Source organism: Crinia signifera, chromosome 7, assembly GCF_055691185.1.
Source record: "Crinia signifera chromosome 7, ASM5569118v1, whole genome shotgun sequence".
NCBI lineage: Eukaryota > Metazoa > Chordata > Amphibia > Anura > Myobatrachidae > Crinia > Crinia signifera.
The window spans coordinates 135,437,938-135,459,118 of NC_139223.1; the positions used below are offsets into that span (position 1 = coordinate 135,437,938).

The 21,181-nt window shown below is 42.8% G+C and overlaps 1 protein-coding gene across 6 annotated transcripts in view; it reads left to right on the forward strand.

Annotated features, from left to right (window-relative positions):
* The window catches only part of QTMAN (queuosine-tRNA mannosyltransferase), a 234,959-nt gene that overhangs the window by 141,194 nt on the left and 72,584 nt on the right, over positions 1-21,181 (forward strand). For all 6 annotated transcript variants that reach the window (XR_014450815.1, XM_083153853.1, XM_083153851.1 and 3 more), the window contains one exon: positions 6,306-6,602. Coding sequence is in view for 5 of the 6 variants with exons in the window: in XM_083153853.1 (XP_083009979.1) it covers positions 6,306-6,602 (297 nt within the window). In the remaining variant the exon portion in view is untranslated. The remainder of the gene's footprint in view (positions 1-6,305; positions 6,603-21,181) is intronic.

Consider the following 21,181-nt stretch of genomic DNA (forward strand, 5'->3'; position numbering starts at 1 on the left):
GAAGTGTATGTGTTTGAGAACCCCTTACAGTGGAAGAATTCAAATTCCCCGCTATATATCTAGATAAATATAGGACCTGACTAGATTAAAAAATAGGTAGATAGCTAATGGTCCGTTAATCTGGGAATCTGATGCTGTTTTATATGTTCGATTTAGTCATAATTTTGATTTCAATGAAATTGATCTACATGTATACTCTAAAGAAGCATTAAGATCCGTATCTCTGATACATCGGATCAACAATGTCCTTTATTGTCCTTTATAGTCTTGATATTTTTGTGAATGAAATTGATCCCTAATTATACTCCAAGTAGCATTAAGTTTCGTATCTCTGAGAGATTACATTAATGATGTCTTTTGAAACAAACTATCTGATTGCCTTCTATTTATGATATTGTGTATGTCTCCATATAAATGCGGTTCATACAAGCAGGAAATAGTTACCCTGCGTTTCAAAGAACGGAAGTGACGTTGCGATACTCCTCTTCACATAGAAATCATAGGAATAGAGACGAGACGTCACTTCCGGCTTGTAACACCGGAGAGATGACGATACGTCACCTCCGGGTTATTTCGACATCTCCTTACTCCCTTTGGAGAGAGCATAACATTAGGATTATATCCTGCTTGAATTTACAAAACTCCGGAGTTCATATAAACTTAGCCACAACCAATCCCCCATAGAATACACACGTCTTAGGGACGCGTCACTATGACAACCAAATGGGAACTATGGGAAATGGAGTCCGTAACGTCACTTCCGGTTTCGTAATGTAGGTTCTTCTGGCTTTTCTGGAAGATCAAGAAGATATAAACTAAGTTTTTTCGTATTGTCTGATCTGATTCTACAGTGACTTGAATTAAGGTATAAAATAACTAGCCCTAAAGGTACAAAAAAGAAATATTTAGGTTTACTAATTGAATGACAGCAATGACCCGGAAGTATTCTAGCCTAAAGAGGTTAGATCTCATATAATTGGTACTATTATTTATATTTCTCAGTATTTTTATTTACTTTTATTGTTTTTGTGTTTAATGTTATAAAATAATAAAGTCTCCGAGCCATTAGTAATATGTTTTTAATACATACAAAGTGCATGCATCAATAACTTATGCAAATTACCTACACAGGAAGTAGGGTATATAAATAAGAGTTCTGCCAGGACACAATACACCTTGATAAAGCTGTGGGCCAACACAGCGAAACGCGTTGGTGTTTATTGGACCACCTTTGGAGAGAGGGATTCACCCTGAAGATTGGTTGACTACCTGCTGTATTATTCATCTGATCCTGTCCAAAGCATTTGCTACACTGGAACCGTAAGAGGCCTACTCATCCTGAACGCCATTTCAATCCATGGATACCCCGGGCTGGCTATAACAAATCTATTGCCAACGGGTGGACTTCCAAGGCAACATACAGGACTTACTAACTTACAAACGGCCATATTAATACGGACGCTCCTATACCATCTTATGGACACAAGCCCCTGGATCAGAGCAGGTCATATCAACTACTATTGGTGACTATACTAAAACCCTCCATAACAGGTCCATTGCTCTTAATTAATTATTCATGTGTTTTTTATATATTTTTTTATTGTCTATTTTCTATTTTTGATTATATTGTGAGTAATTAAATATGTATATTTTCTATTAAATATTTTATATTGATGCAAGCACTTAAATTTGTAATTCTTTGAGCGCCGATTCATTTTGTCTTGTTGTTTCTTATCATTTACCTGGGGAATTGACCATCCCCTGAATCGGCTGCTCTATAAGGAAACATACCCATAGAGAGGCGCTCTAATAGATTGACCTAGGTCAGTCTTCTTGTTCAATAGCTACAGTAGGTTCCTACTGATGAGAGAGGGCATAGTGGAGAAGAGAGGAAAAAGTGTGGCTCATTGGGACAATTGTAATATTAGTTTGACTATATGTGGGTGAGAGTTGGGGCTTGGAAAGGGTATCAGTATGGGTAGTAACATACCTCCCAACAGTCTCGATTACCACAGGAACATCCCCGAAAACTGGCAGGCAGTGTCCCGCGGCGGGGGCTGTTGGGAATAACCCCTGTCAGCTGCTGATCAGCGGTGAATAAACGCTGTATGCATGCGCACAGCATCTATTCCTGCGGGCGGGGGCATGGCTAGAGGCTCACAGAGCATCTGGGCCATGCCCCCACAGCAGCAAAATGGGGGGGTGGCCTTGCGGGAAGATGCATGTATAGACCACGCCCCTTTCTGGATAGCCACAACCCCTTTTGTGTCCCTCTTCAGGGTTGGGAGGTATGTAGTAAGGATGTGAGGAGGGAAGGTATGAGGTACAGTATATTAGCATGGGTGGTTGTAAGGGTTGAGAGTAGGGTAGGTGTGAATATGCATTAAGGAATGTAGTATAGGTGGGAGTACGGAAGGTGCATTCTTTTGGTGAGAATATTTAAGGTGTAAGGGTGCATTATGTAGGGTCTTAAGGATGAAAGTAAAGAAGGGTTCAGGTGAAATTAATATGGGTAGTAAGGGTTCTGGGAGTAGGCAAGGTGTAAGGGTGCATTATGGAGGGTAGTATAGGTAGTAATAGAGAAGATGTGAGGATGTATTATATACAGTAGGATAGTGTAGGTTGGAGTCAGGATGTGTGAGGATACATTAGTATGAGTAATAAGGGTTGGGATAAGGGAAGATGTGACGGTGCATTATGAAGAGTGGTATTGGTGGAGATAGGGAAGGTGTAAGGTAGCATTTATAAGGGTAATATAGGTGAGGCAAAGGTAAGGGTATATTAGTATGAGATATATAGGCAAGAGTATGGTTGTATCTGGGAGTGTAGACCGAGGTGTAGCTAGGCGACACGGTGGCAAGAGTATGTTTTGGCACCCCCCCTTCCCCCCCCAGTAATTTTTCCTTCTTACAGCAATGCCCATTATACATTATGCCACATACACTCTAATGCTCATTACACATTGTGAAGAGGAAAAAAAAAAGTTGCACCAGATGGGGGCACAGGTCGTTAGATGCTGTATTACCAAGCTGCTGCAACAATCAGAAGAATCACTCCTGTGTAATCCAAAAAGCAAAAAACACAAGTGGGATACAGTTCTGTGGAATGTGATAAAGAATAAATTAATTATGATTGGATAATCTGGTACTTGTGTAGTTTCACGGCGGCAGCCTAATATACATTGTCAGTGTAGCCCAACAGCTGCCTAGCGTAGTGTCTCCGCGGCAGCCCTGCGTAGTTAGTGTAGTTACCGTACTGTCCCCCGGGAGCTGCAGCTCTGTCCTGGCATCCCTGGCAAGCCTAGTGAGCGCCTGTCCCACAGCTCTGGTGCCCGCATGATCCCCTCTCCGCTGGCAGACCCCGGAGGAGAGGGGATCATGCGGGCGCCGGGAGGGAGGCGCTCCATCTGTCTGAGAGTAAGTATTGTGGCATGGTACGACAACCCTGCTGACAGGGTTAGTGGTTCTGTAGCGCATGCGTCTCCTGCACAAGGGGGGGGGGGGTGCAGCCGCAAGTGCGTCTCATGCACAATAAAGGAGGCATTTGCCAGTGCTCCATGTTACTGGCAAATGCCTCCATTTGAAATCCCTATGCCAGCCCGCGTCCTCCTGACTTGTTCATACCCCCTCTATCCACGTCGGCGTGGAGGTGATTTTATAAAGTGTGGCGAGCATAGCAAGCCACCGAGCCCAAAGAGTGACAAGCGCATGCGGATTACTTTACATGTATTCCGCGTCCCCTCGCGGGGCTCGCTGCGTTTACCATGCTTCGGCTCGGTGGCTCGCTGCGCTCGGCACACTTTATAAAATCAACTCCACGCCAACGTGAATAGTGGGGGTATGAACAAGTCGGGAGGATGCGTAACGTGTCCCTAGTGGGGCTCGCTGCGCTCGCCATGCTTCGGGCTGGAATGGATAATGGGGGGGGGTTTAAAGGAAACATTCACACCTGCCATATCATACACTACGCTACTTCTGACAGGGACGCTACACTACTTCTGACAGGGAAGCTGACTACGCTAAGCGGCCGCGGGAATACTATGCTACTTCTTATTTAGTGGACGCGGGAACACTACGCTACTTCTGACTGAATACGCTGGCCGCGGGAACACTACGCTGATTCTGAAAGGGACGCTATGCTAATTACAAAACTGATGCCGTGAAACTACATAAGTATCGATAATCTTCAGATATTATACATTTTAATAAAACCTTGGCAAAAGATATCACATGAATAACATAAATGGATGAAAACCTGTAGTTACCAGTTGGCAGCACTAATGTAGTCTTTCTTGAATGGATGGATATCTGTTCCTATATAGCCCCTGATATGTCCAAAGAGTCCTCATACATGTAAAAACCGGTAAGTCACTAAGGCAAGATATTTGCCACTCTGCCATGAGATCAAATTCAACTGTAGTGGAGTGGATGAATGGTCTGTTAGAGAGTTGGCATCCTTCCTAAAATTGCCATGGTGTTGTCAAGCCTAATGTACTGGTGTCTGGAGATTTCTGCAAGTTGGAAATGTCCAATTGCTTCAAATGAAGATATAACAGACTGAGGTGTTTAAAGATGAATTCAGGGCTGGTTTGGACAATCGAGAAACACTTGAGAGCAAAGTCTTTGAGGTAGCAACAGGTGTACTGACGCATTTCGCTGTGTATAGGATACAGCTCTATCACTTTTGATAAAACTGTATCCTATACACAGCCAAACACATTAGATCTCCTCTTGCAGCCTCGAAGACTTTTGGTAAAGCTGTATCCTAAACAACTTTCACAGACATATCTGCTGAAGTCATTGACCAATATATCTCCAAATATATCAGCATATCTTTATAAAAGGTCTGCTTGCTGCCTGGACTGAAGTCCAAACTGGGTAGGCAAATTAAAATGGCCACCTAGTTGTGACATCAGGAGGACTCATTTAGCAGCAGATGTAAATGTATAGACTTATCTGGATTATTCGCTTGGTCAGCGTGACTAAAGGTCCGCCGATGTGCCAGATACGTATGTACAGTGCACTTCTATCACCTTTTTAATATCCACATTTGCTTCAATGAAGATTCAGAACATTGTTGGATTATGCTATGGACAAGTACCGCTATATAAAAAACTGTAAATAAATAATAGATTCTGCTTTCTAATATGCTACACTGTCGTATGATGTAATCTTTGAAATAAAATATTTAAATAGTTATTTTCTGTCAACAAATCTCCCCCGCTGCGTAATCTACAATTGTGTATTCATCCAGAGTTTGTTGTTGGGTTTTTGGAAAGCAGAGGCCGGATTTGAAACAATGTGCCATAGAGAGCTGAGCGCCTCTCTCATAATTCACTGTAACACAAAACAGAGCCTCAGTCAGCTCTTTAATGTGGTTTCCCTTATTTGAAAATTACATCAGTATCTTTCCATTCTTTAAAAAGTTTTTTTTTCTTTTTACCTCCAAAAATGGTTCACAGATTGAAAGTTTGTGCCAGTGAAGGGAACACGATCCCACGAGAAGTTTTCATTCGATGAAATTGAGTGTTGTATATAAACGAACATAAAATGACAACAGCGAATGGCTTGTACATGACCTTTGAGCTACTCCCAATTACAGAGATCATCAGCAAGTTCTAAGCTCTTAAAAGGGAGTTTCCAACTTTTACATAACTTTTTCTTTATTGTCTAGTAGATGCCCTCCTAAAATATGATCATGCAATGCCTTCCTTTATCTGATTCATCTTTTGCTGTGCTTTTTTGCCATGCTTTTATATAATGTGGGTTACTGGGTTTTTTTTTTTCTTTTGGACAATATGTTCCGATGACCCGTTTGCAGCTTGGTGATTGGCCAAAAGTGGTAGAGATCCGAATGGTGTCAGTGGATGGAATCCCGACCGCCGCAATGCCGACAAGGGGGGGCCGTGGATCGCCCCCCCCTTGTGGGCCCGGTGCCTCGCTGCGTTTGGCACACTATTTTATTCTCCCTCTATGGGTGTCGAGGACACCCATAGAGGGACAAAGTGCCGGCATTGCAGCGGTCGGGATTCCGGCGTCGGTATTTGGACCGCCGGGATTCCGACCGCCGGCATATTGACCGCATCCCATGTGTGTAAGCTGTTTTATGCCACTGCTTGTATAGCTTTATCCTGAAGTGCTGGGAACACTGTTGTTGTTTCATAAGACCACACCCCCACATGACCACGGACAATTTTTTTAGTGGTTTGCTATCAGTACCACTAAGAAAAAAATCTCTACTGGCCATCTCCCAAAAATGTTGAATTTTACAGAGACTGTAAGTAACCTATTCTCTAATTTTTGTAGGTTCCTCCCTGATTACAAGAGAGATTTATTTAAAATGTTCCCACATAAATCTCTGGGAAGTTTGGATTGCGCAAAAAAATCAGAGGTGATGTCACAAAATGACGCAGTCGAAGATGCATCTGGCCATTCTGAACAGATAGGAGAAAATGTGATGCAACAATCTGAGAAATTAATTAATATTAAAACTTCGATAACAGAGAATTATTCTGGATCTGATCATGTGATGTCAAACCCGTCCTGTGCTACTTTAGGCATCGATTCCCAGAGGCCTTTGCATATAGTGTGGCCTCACAGATGGTAAGTCTGATTATTATTTTTGTATTATTATTATTGTAATGTGTGTGGACATATGTACATGAATATGTTTGGAGATTTATTTATATGTTTAACTGTATGGAGTTACCGAACCAACAATCTGTTTTGTATTATTTTTATCACGGCTGCACCCAGCAAATTAGTGGTCTTTACTTGGGATTTGGCCTCCGCAGAAAGTAATCATTATTTTCATGTGATGTTTTCTTACTGTGGACAATACACATATTTGCTTCATACTGGAAGAATTGTGACATACCCCATAATCACTGCAGACACATACTTCTAAACTTCAGCTTGCTTCAGAAAATAAATTAGGATTTAAAGAGGTAAAATGTCCAGATAATCTTGCGGTATTGGGCACGAACATTTTAATCTAGTTTTTATTCCTCGCAGTTTGTTTAATCTGCATGTGGCCTGATTAGACTTCAATTCATCCACAGATTATGGGCTGTTTATTGCAGGGCTGCTGGGATGATCGCTAGGTCACATTTACTGAGAGCAAATGTTTGCAGGTGAAGTAATAAGTATACCACACCGACAGGGCAAATCGCCTTTACAAAGGATTTGACTTCCAGCACATAAATTCCAGAAGCTCTCGCAGATCATCGGCAGCATCTGCTCCCTAAAGGGATTTTCATCTCCCTTTCTAAATGTTCGAACATACAATTTAGGGCTTGGAAGTTGAATCAGTCTTTGGATTTGTTTAATCAACTTCACACGTCCAGTTACACATTTCTATTTATTTGTAATCATTTTTTTACAGCTAACTCTAAACTGCCCTCATGTGTTCTCCCCCGAAAATGTATAGACTGTGCAAGAATCTTTACAAAATACGCTTTCATTTTACATTTTTGTTATTCACACAATTTGGCCACAGACCTATTACAATTTTGTTTTTTTAAATAGAAATTGTTACTTGCATACAATGAAAGCAGCAGTTTTGCAGATGGAACAAACATAAATGACAGCAACTTTGCCATTTTCCTCAGTGATGTCACTGGTTCCTGATGAATTTAGAGCAGGGCTCAACAGATCCTGGGGACCAGGTTGCCAATGGCGACCCGCTTCTGCTTCCTGGTGACCAGATTTTGCAGGGAGGGAGGAAGCAGGGTGGTGGCCAGGCAGAGTGGTGCGCTTGTCTTAATGGCAACAGCTGGGCAAAGCGGTGGACAACCCACCCAGCTGTATCTGAGCAGATCCCTGTCTATTTCAAAACTTGGAGTGGCTCTTCAGCCAATGGGAGCTCGCGGTACGGCAGCCAATCAGGAGCAGCAGTGGTAGCTCCTGATTGGCTGTCGGACCGCTCGAGTTTTAAAATTGCTGCGGACCTGCTTTGATACAGCCGGGTGGGTTGTCCACTGCTCTGCACGGCTGTTGCCGTTACCAAACAGGTAACGGGGGTGGGGGGCAGAGGAGGAGGGGTAATTCCCCTTAACATTGAGCAGGCAACCGCTGGCATCGAGCACACAACCCCTGGCTTTGAGCTCGCAACCCATAGCAATGAGCATGTAGGTAAGCAGCACTTATGTGTCTGGCTCCTACACTTTCATCCTGACTCCTAGATTTAAATAAAAAATGGTCAAGCCCTGATTTATAGACCTATATACTGTATTTGCAGAAAGCTTTATGCAATTCCTCTCATAAGATGTCCAACCTCCACTCCATAAATATTATTTCTTCCCCTTTGGTTACTCACTTCAGAAACTTAGATTTCTCCAATGCTGATCTCTACCATTGTAACGATTTTCCCAGCCTGCAGTACTTTAAGCGGCTACTGAAATCTACCTGTTCATAAAAGCATATCCATCCACCACTTAACCATTTCCCCACATAGTCTACCTTAGACTCTTGCACCCTCCAACTCTCACTTCGTGCCCTAATCTCCACTTACATTGGCTCACTCTGTGCTTGGTTGGTCTCCCATCTTCCCAACCTATCCATACATTTTAAGATCTAGCAATATTAAATACATACCCTCCAACAGTTCCGAATTTGCCGGTACAGTACCTTTTTTTTAACGGTCTGTACCGGCAAATTAAACTTGTACCAAATGTACCGTTTTTAAAGAATTGACAGCCGGGTAGAGAAAGCTGTCTTTGCGCTGCCCGGTTGAATCTAGTTTCTGCCGTATAGACAAAGCAGCGGCAGCAGCCTGGTCCGTCGCAGTTATCAATTCTCCCTAGTCTGAGCAGCCGCAAGCCAATAGGAGCTTGCGGTCCGGCAGCCGCTCATGATTGGCTGCCGGACTGCAAGCTCCTATTGGCTCGCGTCCGTCCAGCGGGAGAATTGAAAATAGCGACGGACCAGCGTGCTGCCGTTGCTTTGACTATACAGGCAGGCAGCGCACAGACAGCTTTCTCTGCCCGGCTGTCATTTCTTTCAATTGTTTGCGTCCGGCGGCTCCCCCTTGGCAATGAGCAATTCCCTCCAGTAGAGTTATTCTTGTGCTTTGGAAATTCTGAGTTGAGGCTTTTCTGAGAACACAACTAAGGGGATGCAAGTAACGTGACTAGTATTTCCCATGTAATTAGGCAACTATCATATTGCTAGTAACTTCAAAACTGGTTAACTGGCATCTCATCTGCTGACAATTATTGGGCCATTGGTGACTGTATGGGTGAACCATGGCTTAATTTTGGCTAGACTGTGACATAATCTGCCTATTCAGTACCATGACAGCTGAGAATGGAGAATTTAAATGTTGGGAGTGTCTTCAGTCATTCCATTAGATGAGGGAAGAGAAAATGGTAATAAACAGAATTTGCTAACTTATTCCCCATGACCTTAGTGTATGCGTACTGCTAACATTGCTGGCTGAGAAAAAAAACAAAGTTCCAGCTTATTTTTCGCCGGTCTTTTATTGCCAACTTGCATGAAATGAAAAATTTTATTCAAGGAAATTAGCTGTATTTCTCGAATTAACAACCTCTCGTCTCTTTCTGCATACACATATATGTGTGCGCGCAATAAATGCACATATTCATATGTCCACTTTTGCTCTGGAGTCATTTTCTGTCTTCAGTTGCTGTCTGAGAGGAGAGCAGTATTGTGTTATTGCACATTATTTTCTAGGTAAAATTATTTTTAATTTGAAGAAGAGGAGGGGGCGGTGGGAAGCTGCTTCTGCACGAGCAAGTGCCAAAATGTAGCAGCAACACATTCATCTTGCCGGATAATACAGTAGAACGGTGCAAACCTAGACGATGGAAACCGCACAAGCGGCATTAGGGCTAATTTTGAAAATCTAGCGTGCAGTCAATTTTACTGACGCCTGGGGACATACAAGGTAGAAGCTGACAAGAGAACTCATTTTGTTTGGGTTATTTAGTGGTATGCATCATCCGTGGGCTCCTCCGTGACACCCGCGATATAAAGCAGAATATTATCACACACTAAAAATTTATGTTGACATTAGATATTTGTTCAATATGTCAGCAGTATTACTTTCATAATCAAAAGAGTAAGGGAAGAGGAATGCACAATGCACTGCTTGCTCGCAGAGATCTATCTTTTTAATAACATTCTATAAGGTTAATATAGTTTACCTTTGAGAGCGTACAATGAAAACGAGCAGGGTTAGCAGGAAAAATGACAGAACTCATCCACCCGAGCGGTTTGTTTGCCATTACCTAAGTGAACCATGTCAGTTCTGTGGCCCGCATCTGATAGCTATTTGTTGTACAGAGAGCAGAGCATTAAAAAAAAAATATCAAACTCTTAATACTATTGTGCGCCCATAACCATCTGTCACTGCTAGCCTGGAGATGAGGGAAGATTACTAGGAATAAACACGAGGCTGCAGAGCATTGGTAAAGCCTTCAGGCAAAAAACTCTTGTGGGACATCAAAGACATTCTAATTCCAAAGCAGTCAAGGATTACAGTGTGTAACCTGTGCTGACAACAGATAAATGAGTGGCAATATTGTGCCAGAGCGGCTGGCTCCTGCATCGAGTACAGGCGATGATGATGGCGATGATGATGATATCTCAGAGAATGGACTCTGCTGGGATAATTTTATGATAAAACACTTTTTTTCAAATGCCACTGGGTCTTGCAAGACATTTACTAGCTACGGGGGTAGCAATCAGTTTCTTTAAAATTCACTGTTCTAAGCCCATTAGAATCCTAACACAGCAAGGCTCTGCAATGTGCATCCGGAGTCTATGCAAATATGAAGGATTGAACTCCTGCCCTTTAATGTTAGGATGCTTTGTCATCTGATTTATGTAAATGGGCTCATAGAAATACAGTTTTTTTTTTAATTGGTGAATATAAATTAGAAAATAAAGATTCCGGTGCGCAGGCATGAAGTATCTTGCGTCCTCTCACAGCAACTTATAGGCCTGATTATAGCGGCAGGAAGGAATGTATCTGTCCGGGGAGGAAACTTGTTTAAAACTTCTAAAACTTTGTGTTGTACACAATAACAAAACAAAATGAAATTATGAAGGCAGCCTTACTACTGTATAACACAACCATGCACGGCCACTCTTAAGGCCCCCATCCACCAGAGCCAGGTCACCCAGCAGCTGCTTGACGGCAGGATCGCGTAGGGAACATTGTATGCAGTCTTTTTGCATATAATGTATCGTATGGGATCCCAGCAAGGGCTATGGGCGGCAATAAATATTCAGGGCAGCCGGTAGTATCTACGATTACGATGGGAAAATGAAGTGTTTTTATGCGATCCATCGGAACCGGATAAAAAGTGATAAAAGGTGGCCATATTGCACTAGTGGATGGAGGCCTCTACATCACTCCGGGAAGAAGGGAGGAGACTTTGATTGTATGCTTTATTTTCTTAAGTACTTTATGACGGGTTGGAATTGAAAATTGATAATTAAGGCCCCAAACACTTATACAACTTCTTCAGTGGGAGGAGTCTCAAGTTATCCCCCATCAACCACCCTGGTCCTTCCTAGACGGCAGGATTGCATGCAATATATTGTATTCTGTCTTTTTGCATGTGATCTATCGCATGTGATCCCAGCAAGTGCTCTTCAGGGCACTGGTAATGGCAGGGGGTGTGGACATATTCTCTATGTGCTGCCATGCGCCTCTGTTACATTTGGTGGGCAGGTTTTATTGCCTCCTCACTGCACATAGAGAGGCTGACTGTTGCTGCAGCCCCTCTCCCCAGCCCAGCACACAGCTTCATGTTGTTCGCAGGGGAAGAGAGAGGCTGCTGAAGCAGCAGCAGTCTGTCCTCTCTCCCTCTGTACAAAAGGAATGTGGGAGGGGTTGGCAGTGGGTACTGGGGCCCTTGGCGTGCCCATCCAACAGCCGCCCCCCCCCCCCCCCCCCCTCTCTGCGCCGCTGGTGGTAGCCTCGGGTTTGGCACCAGGGTTATTCAATTACACACCATTTTTCTCTCCCAGGAAATTACCCGATTAATGCTTTTTAACCCATAGAATCTGGGTTGAGTTCCCGGACCCATGGGTTAACCCGCACATGGTGCCTGCAATCAGGGAATATAATGCATGTTTCTGTTTGAACTCCTGAAATCCGTATTAAATGCAGCCGTGGGCTATAATTGAATAGTTCCGGCAGAAATATTAGTAATTAACCATGTCTAATTGAATTCGACATGTGAATGCTTTAAATTTTACCTTCTAACCTACTGGCACCCTTTCAGTGCCAAGTGAATTTGTCAAAAAAAGGTGTGGAAATTGACAAGCAAACATTTTATCTTAATGACCTTATATAGGAAATGGAATCTTTTTTTAACAACATTTTTTATTAAAATGTATATAACAAATGTGAGCAATGCTGGCATTTGTAGCCGATATTCCACACTGTTAATTTCAATTTCATTATATTTCTATAATTCATAGGCGTGTGCTGCGGATTATCTGGGATTTTGTTCACCTGCCTGCCTGCAAAACATCAGGAAAAATTGTGAAAAATGTTTGTCTCATTACTGATGTTTTACTGGGGGTAATTATATACCCGCCATAATATTTTATGGTGCACTATGCATGCAGGCAAAAAAAAGTCCCATTTTCCTAGGCATGATACAGTATACTGTTTTCAGGACCTCGGACACAAAGGTTCTTAAGTAGCTATTGTCTGAGTCTATTATACAATGCCTTTCATTCTTAAACATTCCTTAAATATGGCTTTTCTTGACTGTAGAATGGCCTACAGCAAAACCATTTGCCGCGGTTACCCCGACAATATTCAATTTGTTTGATAAGTTGCAGTCACTTAGGGCAGAGGTTCTAAAGCACAGTTCTCAAGCACCCAAACAGTCCAGTTTTTTTTTTACGTACTGTATATGCATACTGTATATGCTTGACCACAGGTGACTTAATCAGTACCTCAGTCAGTTTGATTTAGCCATCTGTACTGAGCCATAAATAACTTTAAAACGTGCACCATTAGGGAGACTTAAGGATCGAATTTTGGAACCACAGACTTATGAACACACAGGGGCTGATGCAAAGTGGGATCACTTGTACCTAGAATGGTGGGAAAGGCCACCTAACATATTATAAGATACCATAACAAATTAGCAGGTGCTGTATGTGTCATTAATCAGCTATTACGCATAATAATTATATCTGTCCTTTCCCTATGCAGCTTGCTGACCTGGCTAATATAAATAAATATTCCCCCCAAAATCAGACTTTTACCCCATTCACACCAGCATAATTTCCCGGGTTGGGCCCGGGAACAAGCCGTGACTAGCGCAAGTGTTAAAGGTTCCCGGGCCGAAATCCCGGCAAAAAAATGCCAGGATTTCAACCCTGCTATGGAGCAGGGTTGTTCCCGGGTTTAACCCGGGGACCTGGCCGGTGTGAATGGGGTAGGAGATACTTACCCGGGTTGCCGGTCCTCTGTGTGCTGTCCGGCCGGGGATCCACACAGGCGGCGGGCACAAATGACGGGACAGGCTGCGGATGAAGATGACGCAGCTCTCCGGCGGCAGTGAGGGCATCGGAGGGCTGCGTCGTCATCATCCGCAGGCTGTCCCGTCATTTGCGCCCGCCGCCCATGAGGATCCCTGGCATGCACGGAGGACCAACAACCAGGGTGAGTATTCTACACACCTCCTGCCCGCCTCCACCGCCATCCCGCCGACTGCCCACCTCCTCCCCACCTCCTGCCGGCCTCCTCCCCTCCTCCTTCCTATCCCCTTCACACACCAGAAAATGCAGGGACTTTTTTGGTGTGAAAGGGGCCAACCCGGGAATGGCCCGGCATGATTCCTGGGCCATATTCCCGGGTGGGTCCCTGCATTTGATGCTTTCAAGGATGGGTTTTTAAATAGAATCTTTACTTGTCAGCAGATGAGTAGTGCACAGTGTTTTAGTAGAGCTTGTAGTGTCCCTGCAGAGTCACGCATTGTATTTTGTTTTATATACTGTATATTTTCTGGTGTAGTTACTTTGCTGGAAAAATGCATAGAGCAATATGATATATCGGCATCAGCTGCAAGTCTGCAATTGCACCTAAGTTGCAGCTTGCTATTACTGTTTTTGTGGATTAGTCTCAGTGGAAAACAAATCAATGCACTTGTCTTTATCTTTAATTGCAGAAAGGGGATAAACATCTGTATAAATGTTTCTTTGGGGTTTTTGGCACACCTTATGTTTTGATGTATATATTTTTTTCCATTAGGTATAATTTACATAGTTTTAGGGCGGGATGTATTAATATACATCGCCGCCCTTCGCCTGGCAGCTGCCGCATATGTACTAACATATGCGGCTAGCATCAGGTTGCGGTGACGGAAACTCCCCGCGATACCTGTGATGTGGTCTGCGGGGGTCTCCGTCACCTCCAGGCGGCTGCTAGCGGTCCCCTGCGTCTCCTCCTCCCCCCTGAAGCCGGATGTCCTCCCAGCTGTGACACCTGCTGGGGGAGGAGGAGATCAGGAGGACGGGAGGGCGCGCGGACGTCGGGCGGCGATAGAAGCCCATAAGCTTCTATAGGGTATCGCCACCCTCTGCCAAGTGAAAACGGGCGAACGGGTGATGGTAAATAGGAAAATGCGGTAAAACACCCGTTTTACCGCATTTTCCCTTTAGTACATCCCGCCCTGTGTGTTCCTGCTGCAGTATAAGCAATCATGCTGAAAAGATTGCCAGTTGTATCCATTGGGCCTATCCAGTTAGCCTGATAATCATTCTAGCACAAGCTGTGGTTTATCAGGGATTTTGTTTCACCTGCCCCAAGCAGGCAAAGCTAAATTTCCCGTAGTAATACATTCTATAAATTGTTGTAAGCTTTCTTTTTGACTTTCTACTGTTGGCCTTCAGTTATCAACATTGCATAACCTCGCTAAAAGTAATAAATTGTCTTATTTTATGTATTTATTTTTGGGGGGTATTTCAATTAGCTGCGGTAACCTACAGTGGGCTAACTGAAGCAAGACTATTCAATTACTCCTGAAGTCAGCCCCCAGGCTGCTGTTGGGCTCGATAAGATATCCCTGTCAGGTAGCCTGTTTTGGGATTCTGTGACCACATTAAAGCATGTTTATGGAAAAGTATCTCACATTATATGGGTTAATACTCAAAAAAGGGTTTCTAATTGAATGCCACCTAAGGATTATTTTCCATAATCCTCTCCTTGGATCTTTCTGATTTAAATATTTTTTACAACATAGTTGATGATTGTTTTCTCCTACACACACTTCAAATCATTTTCCTGTTATTCAGAAAGGATATGGTCATGGTTGTGGTTAGGCAATATTGCATTCAATCCTTCAATTTTGACCGCATCCAAATACGATTACCAGCCGTAGCGCTGGTGGCGAGTACGGGGAGTGGGGGCCGTATGCAGTGGAGTGCAACACTTTGCTGGATGGCGGTGGTGAAGCGCAGTGCTGTGAAGGAGCACAGGTGGCCCTCTGATTACAGTGCAGTGCTCCACCGCCACCAGCCCTACTGCACAGCGCTGTGCTCCACCACCGCCCTCCCTCTTCCAGCATCTGACATCGGGTGCTGGAAAAAAACACACTTGGACCTCACGATGCAATCGGATGCGATGGGATATCCCATTGTGATGTTGCATCGCATCCGATTGCGTATGGTTTTGGACACCATAAGACTTTAAATGGCCTGGGATAATTGAGACAGCTGGCACCCCTATGTCTTGAAACTTAAGAGCACAGTGTCACCGTACACAAGACATTATAAAAGTAGCATAGATGTTGCAACTCTCATCTTTGCTACATTATGTTGTGTACGCACCGGTATACGCATAGCAGCATGCTGCGGTATTGTTAGGAATGGAATGTGCATACACATGCATGTATCTCATTCATGGACTCACTTGATGCGCCATCCATGCTGTAATGCACATGCATCACAAAATAGATGAGCATGGCTACATCTGTATGTTAAATATTAAAGAAGCCGTCAAACAATATCCGTCATAGAAGGTATATTTAATATATACTAAAACACAATACAAATATACAGTAGAAGGCTTTTCAGTTACCGTGATACAGTACACAGTGACTGCAATACAGTACATAGAGCACACCATTAAGCATCATACAGTACACCAAACACCCAGTAGAGCAACTTGTGATAGTCTCACAATACCATTCCCTTAAGGTAATGAGATCATTACTAACCCCTTAATTACCTTCCTCGTCTCCCTTAATTACCTTACTTGTTAACCCCTTTAATAACGTTAGACCATTCACCCTCATAAACTCAATTTAAGTAACCAAACCATTATTCTAAACATCAAATATTCCCCCTTTTCTTCCCCCTTTTTAGCCCCACTCAATGTCACAGATGTGTTTTCATACAGAGTGGTGCCAAGAGGAGGGGGAATATGCTTTGCCCAGGCTTTTTGGAGGGGCCCAGCGAAGGTCCTGATACCCCCCATTGCAGGTGGACTTTTGGAAATGGAGAGTGACGACTGTAGCCTCTTTCTCCTTGCATGATGTCTGGGGAGAGCATTTATACCTACCCACCGTTGCATCCTCTTATGCTGCCACCCAATGCATGGTGGACAGTCTCCCCCTGGGCAGCTTGGGCGACCGCACATACATTTCCTAGTAGCAGGGTTACATTACAGTTGTGCAGATGGAGACATTTTTAAGATATCCACTAAAAATCCAAGCGTTGCTCACGTTTGTTATATAAATTTAAATAAACAATGTTGTGTAAAAAATGATTTCCTATATAAGGTATACATTACAGGTCATTATGATGCTGCTTGCCAATTTTTACATTTATTTTGACAAATTCACTTGGCACGCAAAGGTTTAAAATGCACATTTGAGTGAAAAAGACTGTAAGCCACTTGGTGCAACTCTCTTGAGGCACACATCTCGAGCTTCATAGCGAATTAAGGACTTTATTCTGGTACAATCGCTCCCCTGCGTGTTCGCACAGGGGAGCGATGGTGTGCGACCGCTCGCACACAGCACTGCGGTCGGGGGGCGAGTGGCCGTGCTCATGGCAATGCGCAGCGTTTCATGGGCATTCCCATTAAAATGCTAGGCATTCCCATGGAGATTCGTCAATGGCGCTGGGGTCTGGCAGCTGATGTCAGCGGATGTCAGCTGCCCGTCTGCTTTCCAAAGACCTAAGACACCACAGAGGTAAAAATTATTCAAAGGTCGCTGTATAGGTGACGTCTTAGCAAGGCTGCGAAATTTCCAGCCTTGCGAGTCAACCAGACTAAGGTCCTAAGGCTAGGTGTACAAGGACACATTTGTATCTATTATCGCTGTGTGTTTAACTGTTCTCAAAGCATAGAGAAGTGTATGCATGCCCAACTGCTGCCCCGGTGTGATTTGACGGAACCAGCAGCGGAGATTGATTACCGTGGACTGGGGTCTTATGATAAATAGCTTCAGCCTGCATGCTTGCCCCCACACATTGCAGCCGCAGAAAAGGGGGGATTGTCCATGGGCCCCAGGACAGGAGTTGAGTCCATCTTCATCCAGATCTTGGCTAAAGTGACAAAATAAATTAAAATCTGAATATTTAGAACTGTAACTTCACACACTACTATATACATATATATATATATATATATATATATATATATATATATATATAATCTATATGTCTATATCCAAATTACAAACTTGGCGCTTAGGTGGAGTATGCAATTACCAGGGTGCCACCCTACCAATAATTAAACGTGTTATTGGCAATGTTTCTGCTTTATCATGTACTTCTGCTAATGTAGAATAGAATAAAATAAAAACACAGTGGAGTGCCGTCTGGTCTATCTTCCTAGATATATATCCTGATGACGATGGAAATAAACATCGAAAACGTTTGATCACATTACTCTGCAGTATCATTCATATGTATGAGTCTCCGGGTGCCGCCTTCACACTGTACTACTGTAATATATATATATATATATATATATATATATATATATATATATATATATATATATCTCCAAGGGGTAAGACCGGCACTCAGGTCTTCAGTGTAGCCCAAATGAAATAACTTGCCCTGGTGCCACCCAACAGGGCCTTGCAGCCCCTAGTAGACAGTGACTGGTAAAGAAGGGAACTCAGGGACTAGCAGAGCGGGTGAACGTAGGACAAATTTATTGCCTGGAGGTCTACGTTTCGGGGTCTCCCCCGTCGTCAGGACAAAACAATAATGTGCCACACATTATTGTTTTGTCCTGACGACGGGGGAGACCCCAAAACGTAGACCTCCAGGCAATAAATTTGTCCTACGTTCACCCGCTCTGCTAGTCCCTGAGTGCCCTTCTTTACCAGTCACTATATATATATATATATATATATATATAGATTGTGCTTTTTGCATTTAGCAACGCAAAACTGTATGTTTTTATTGTGACTTCTCATTTTTACCTTTTTTTTTCTTAATTCATTTACTCAGCATTGGTATAGACTGAAAACTGTTTGAAGATGGAGAGCACACTCTCAGCCCACACACGCACCGATTCCAGCGTGCGTTGTGGGCTTAACTAGCACACACAGCATCGCATCGTATGCCTTGTGCATACGATGTGCATGCGATGCGATGCTGTGCTAGAAAAAGCTAGTACAAAAAGTATGTGCAGCACATACTTTTTGTACTGTACGATGAGGTGCCGCGGGAGCGCGCACCCCATCGTACAGCATCGCACCGCCGGCATCGGCACGTGTGTGGGCTGCATAAGACCATTTTATCAATGCAATAGAATGGGGTTTTAAAAGTTAAGAAATGTTTTTTCAGTAAAAGAGCAAAGAGAAGTGTGTTATAACTTGACTGGATTTTTCTTACCATTTTCTAATGCAAGAAGTAAACTAATCATTATTTTATTCCATTCTTCCCAACTCATGTCACTGAGTTTTAAAGCCGTTTCACATGTTGTAAGTTAAATGTTCACATTACAAATCCTATATCTATTCTGTCACTGTTTTTATCAATATGCAAAATGGTTTTAAAAATTCATCTGGTAATGTAATGTGTGGATCTCGGAGAACAAAGTGGATTTTCTTTAGTGAATACTACAAAAGCTCTCTACGGATACATCTTAAAGGCATCATGTTTTCAATAAACTTCAAAACACTTGTACTTTTTCACAGTGAAATGAAAGGATATTCAAATAGGATGCGAATGGCTTTGAGATGGAGAAAACTAATGAAGTATGCATGCTGTATTGCACAAAATAGACTTTTTCTTATTAGATATTAATTAAATCAATTATGAATTCATGGTATGTACGAGGACAAATTAGGACTATATATAATATGTGTTTGGAGATGTGTGTGTGTATATAATATAGGTGTGATTGTATGTATGTGTGTATATATATATATATATATATATATATATGTGTGTATATATATATATATATATATTTCAGATAAAATACACACACACACACACACACACACACACACACACACACACACACACACAACCCTGGCACACTAGCAACATGCAAAATGTGAGTTATGTTGACCATATAATTGCTAGGCTTGGCTAAAGTGACATTGTGAATACGATATATTTACCACAGTGGTTCCCAAACGTTGGGGGTCATTCAGGTTGGTTCACAAAAGTAAACTCCTTCTTTAATGGACAAAACCCTGCTGCACTGCAAGTGGGGCTGATGTAACATGTGCAGGTGACCTACATTTGGGTGAGTTATGTTGTTTCTGTGCAGAGTAAATACTGGCCGCTTTATTTTTAAAGTGCAATTTAGATTTTAGTTTAAACACACTCCACCCAAATGTAACTCTCTTTACACATGTTACCCCAGCTGCAGTGCACATATTTTATCCATTAAAGATGGAGTTTGCTTTTGCAAACCAACCTGAATCACCCCCATTATTTGAATCAATGCACTCCAGACATAAAAAAAATGTTAAGGCACCCTTAGGTTAAATGTTTATTATTGAGAAATTCAATATTAAATTAACTAAATTGTGTTTATACAGTATGTCATCCTTAGGGTCAGTTATGTGGTGAGAGATCTGATTCGCTTCTGTTTGTTCACATATGTTATGATTGGCAGCCAAGAGAACGGGATACGGTCCTATTGTTGACCACACTTAGGTCGACAGTCATTAGGTAGACACTGGTGGGAATGTCGACATAGGTGAAGGTCAACAGGGGACAATGTCGACATGAGTTTAGGTCAACATAGTGTTAGGTTGACATGGGTTATGTCGACAGGTCGGAAGGTCGACATGTTTGTTTTAACTGTTTTTTGAGCCGACGTGCTGACAGGCGATATTTCATGCCCTACCATCCATTAGGCACCATGCCGGAAGCATTGCAAGCAATGCGAGGGGCTGTGGTTGACTTCCAACTGTGTCCATGTCGACTGTGTAAAAAAAACAGTAAAAAAAAAAGCGTCGCTCTTCCGACCTGTCGACGTAACCCATGTCGACCTAATGATACGTCGACCTAAACCCATGTCGACCATGTCCCTTGTCGACCTTCACCTATTCCAACACACCTGTTGACCTTCCCATCTGTCGACCCAATGGTGTCAACCTAATGACTGTCGACCTTAGTCTGGTCGACAATACGATCCACACCCAAAAGAACTGGTTTTGTCTGTTACATTGATCATAAATAATTTGGATTGGTCCTGCACCACCAGCCCTGGGTACTGTACCCCTCTAAGTGTCCTATGGCACACATTTTGGGAACCACTGATTTACCAGTTTTTTGATTCTATATAGAGAGCTCTGATTTGCACAAATATTACTTTTTATTGTCACACATTAGTAATGTAAAGGCTATGTGTAATTTCTATACACCTCCTTCTAGAACAGGTGGTGTCTGTCTGTTCCCTGTCCCCACATGACTCTCACAAAGCAGCATAAGACCAGATTAATGTCTAATAGGAGACATATTTATCTGTAACGTACAGAATATTATTGCAACATTGTTCCTTGTCTCTGTTTCAAATAAAAGTACAATCTTCCTGTCATGCCAACGATCGGTATTTCAGATAACTTTCTAGAATGCTAGGGATATATGGCTTTCCTGGTAAGAGGTTTTTTTTTCCCCATGGCGCACAATTTCTAAAATGTCCTAGAAATATACAAAAAACAAAACCAAAAACACCTGTCTTTTTCCATCAGGCCTCTGGT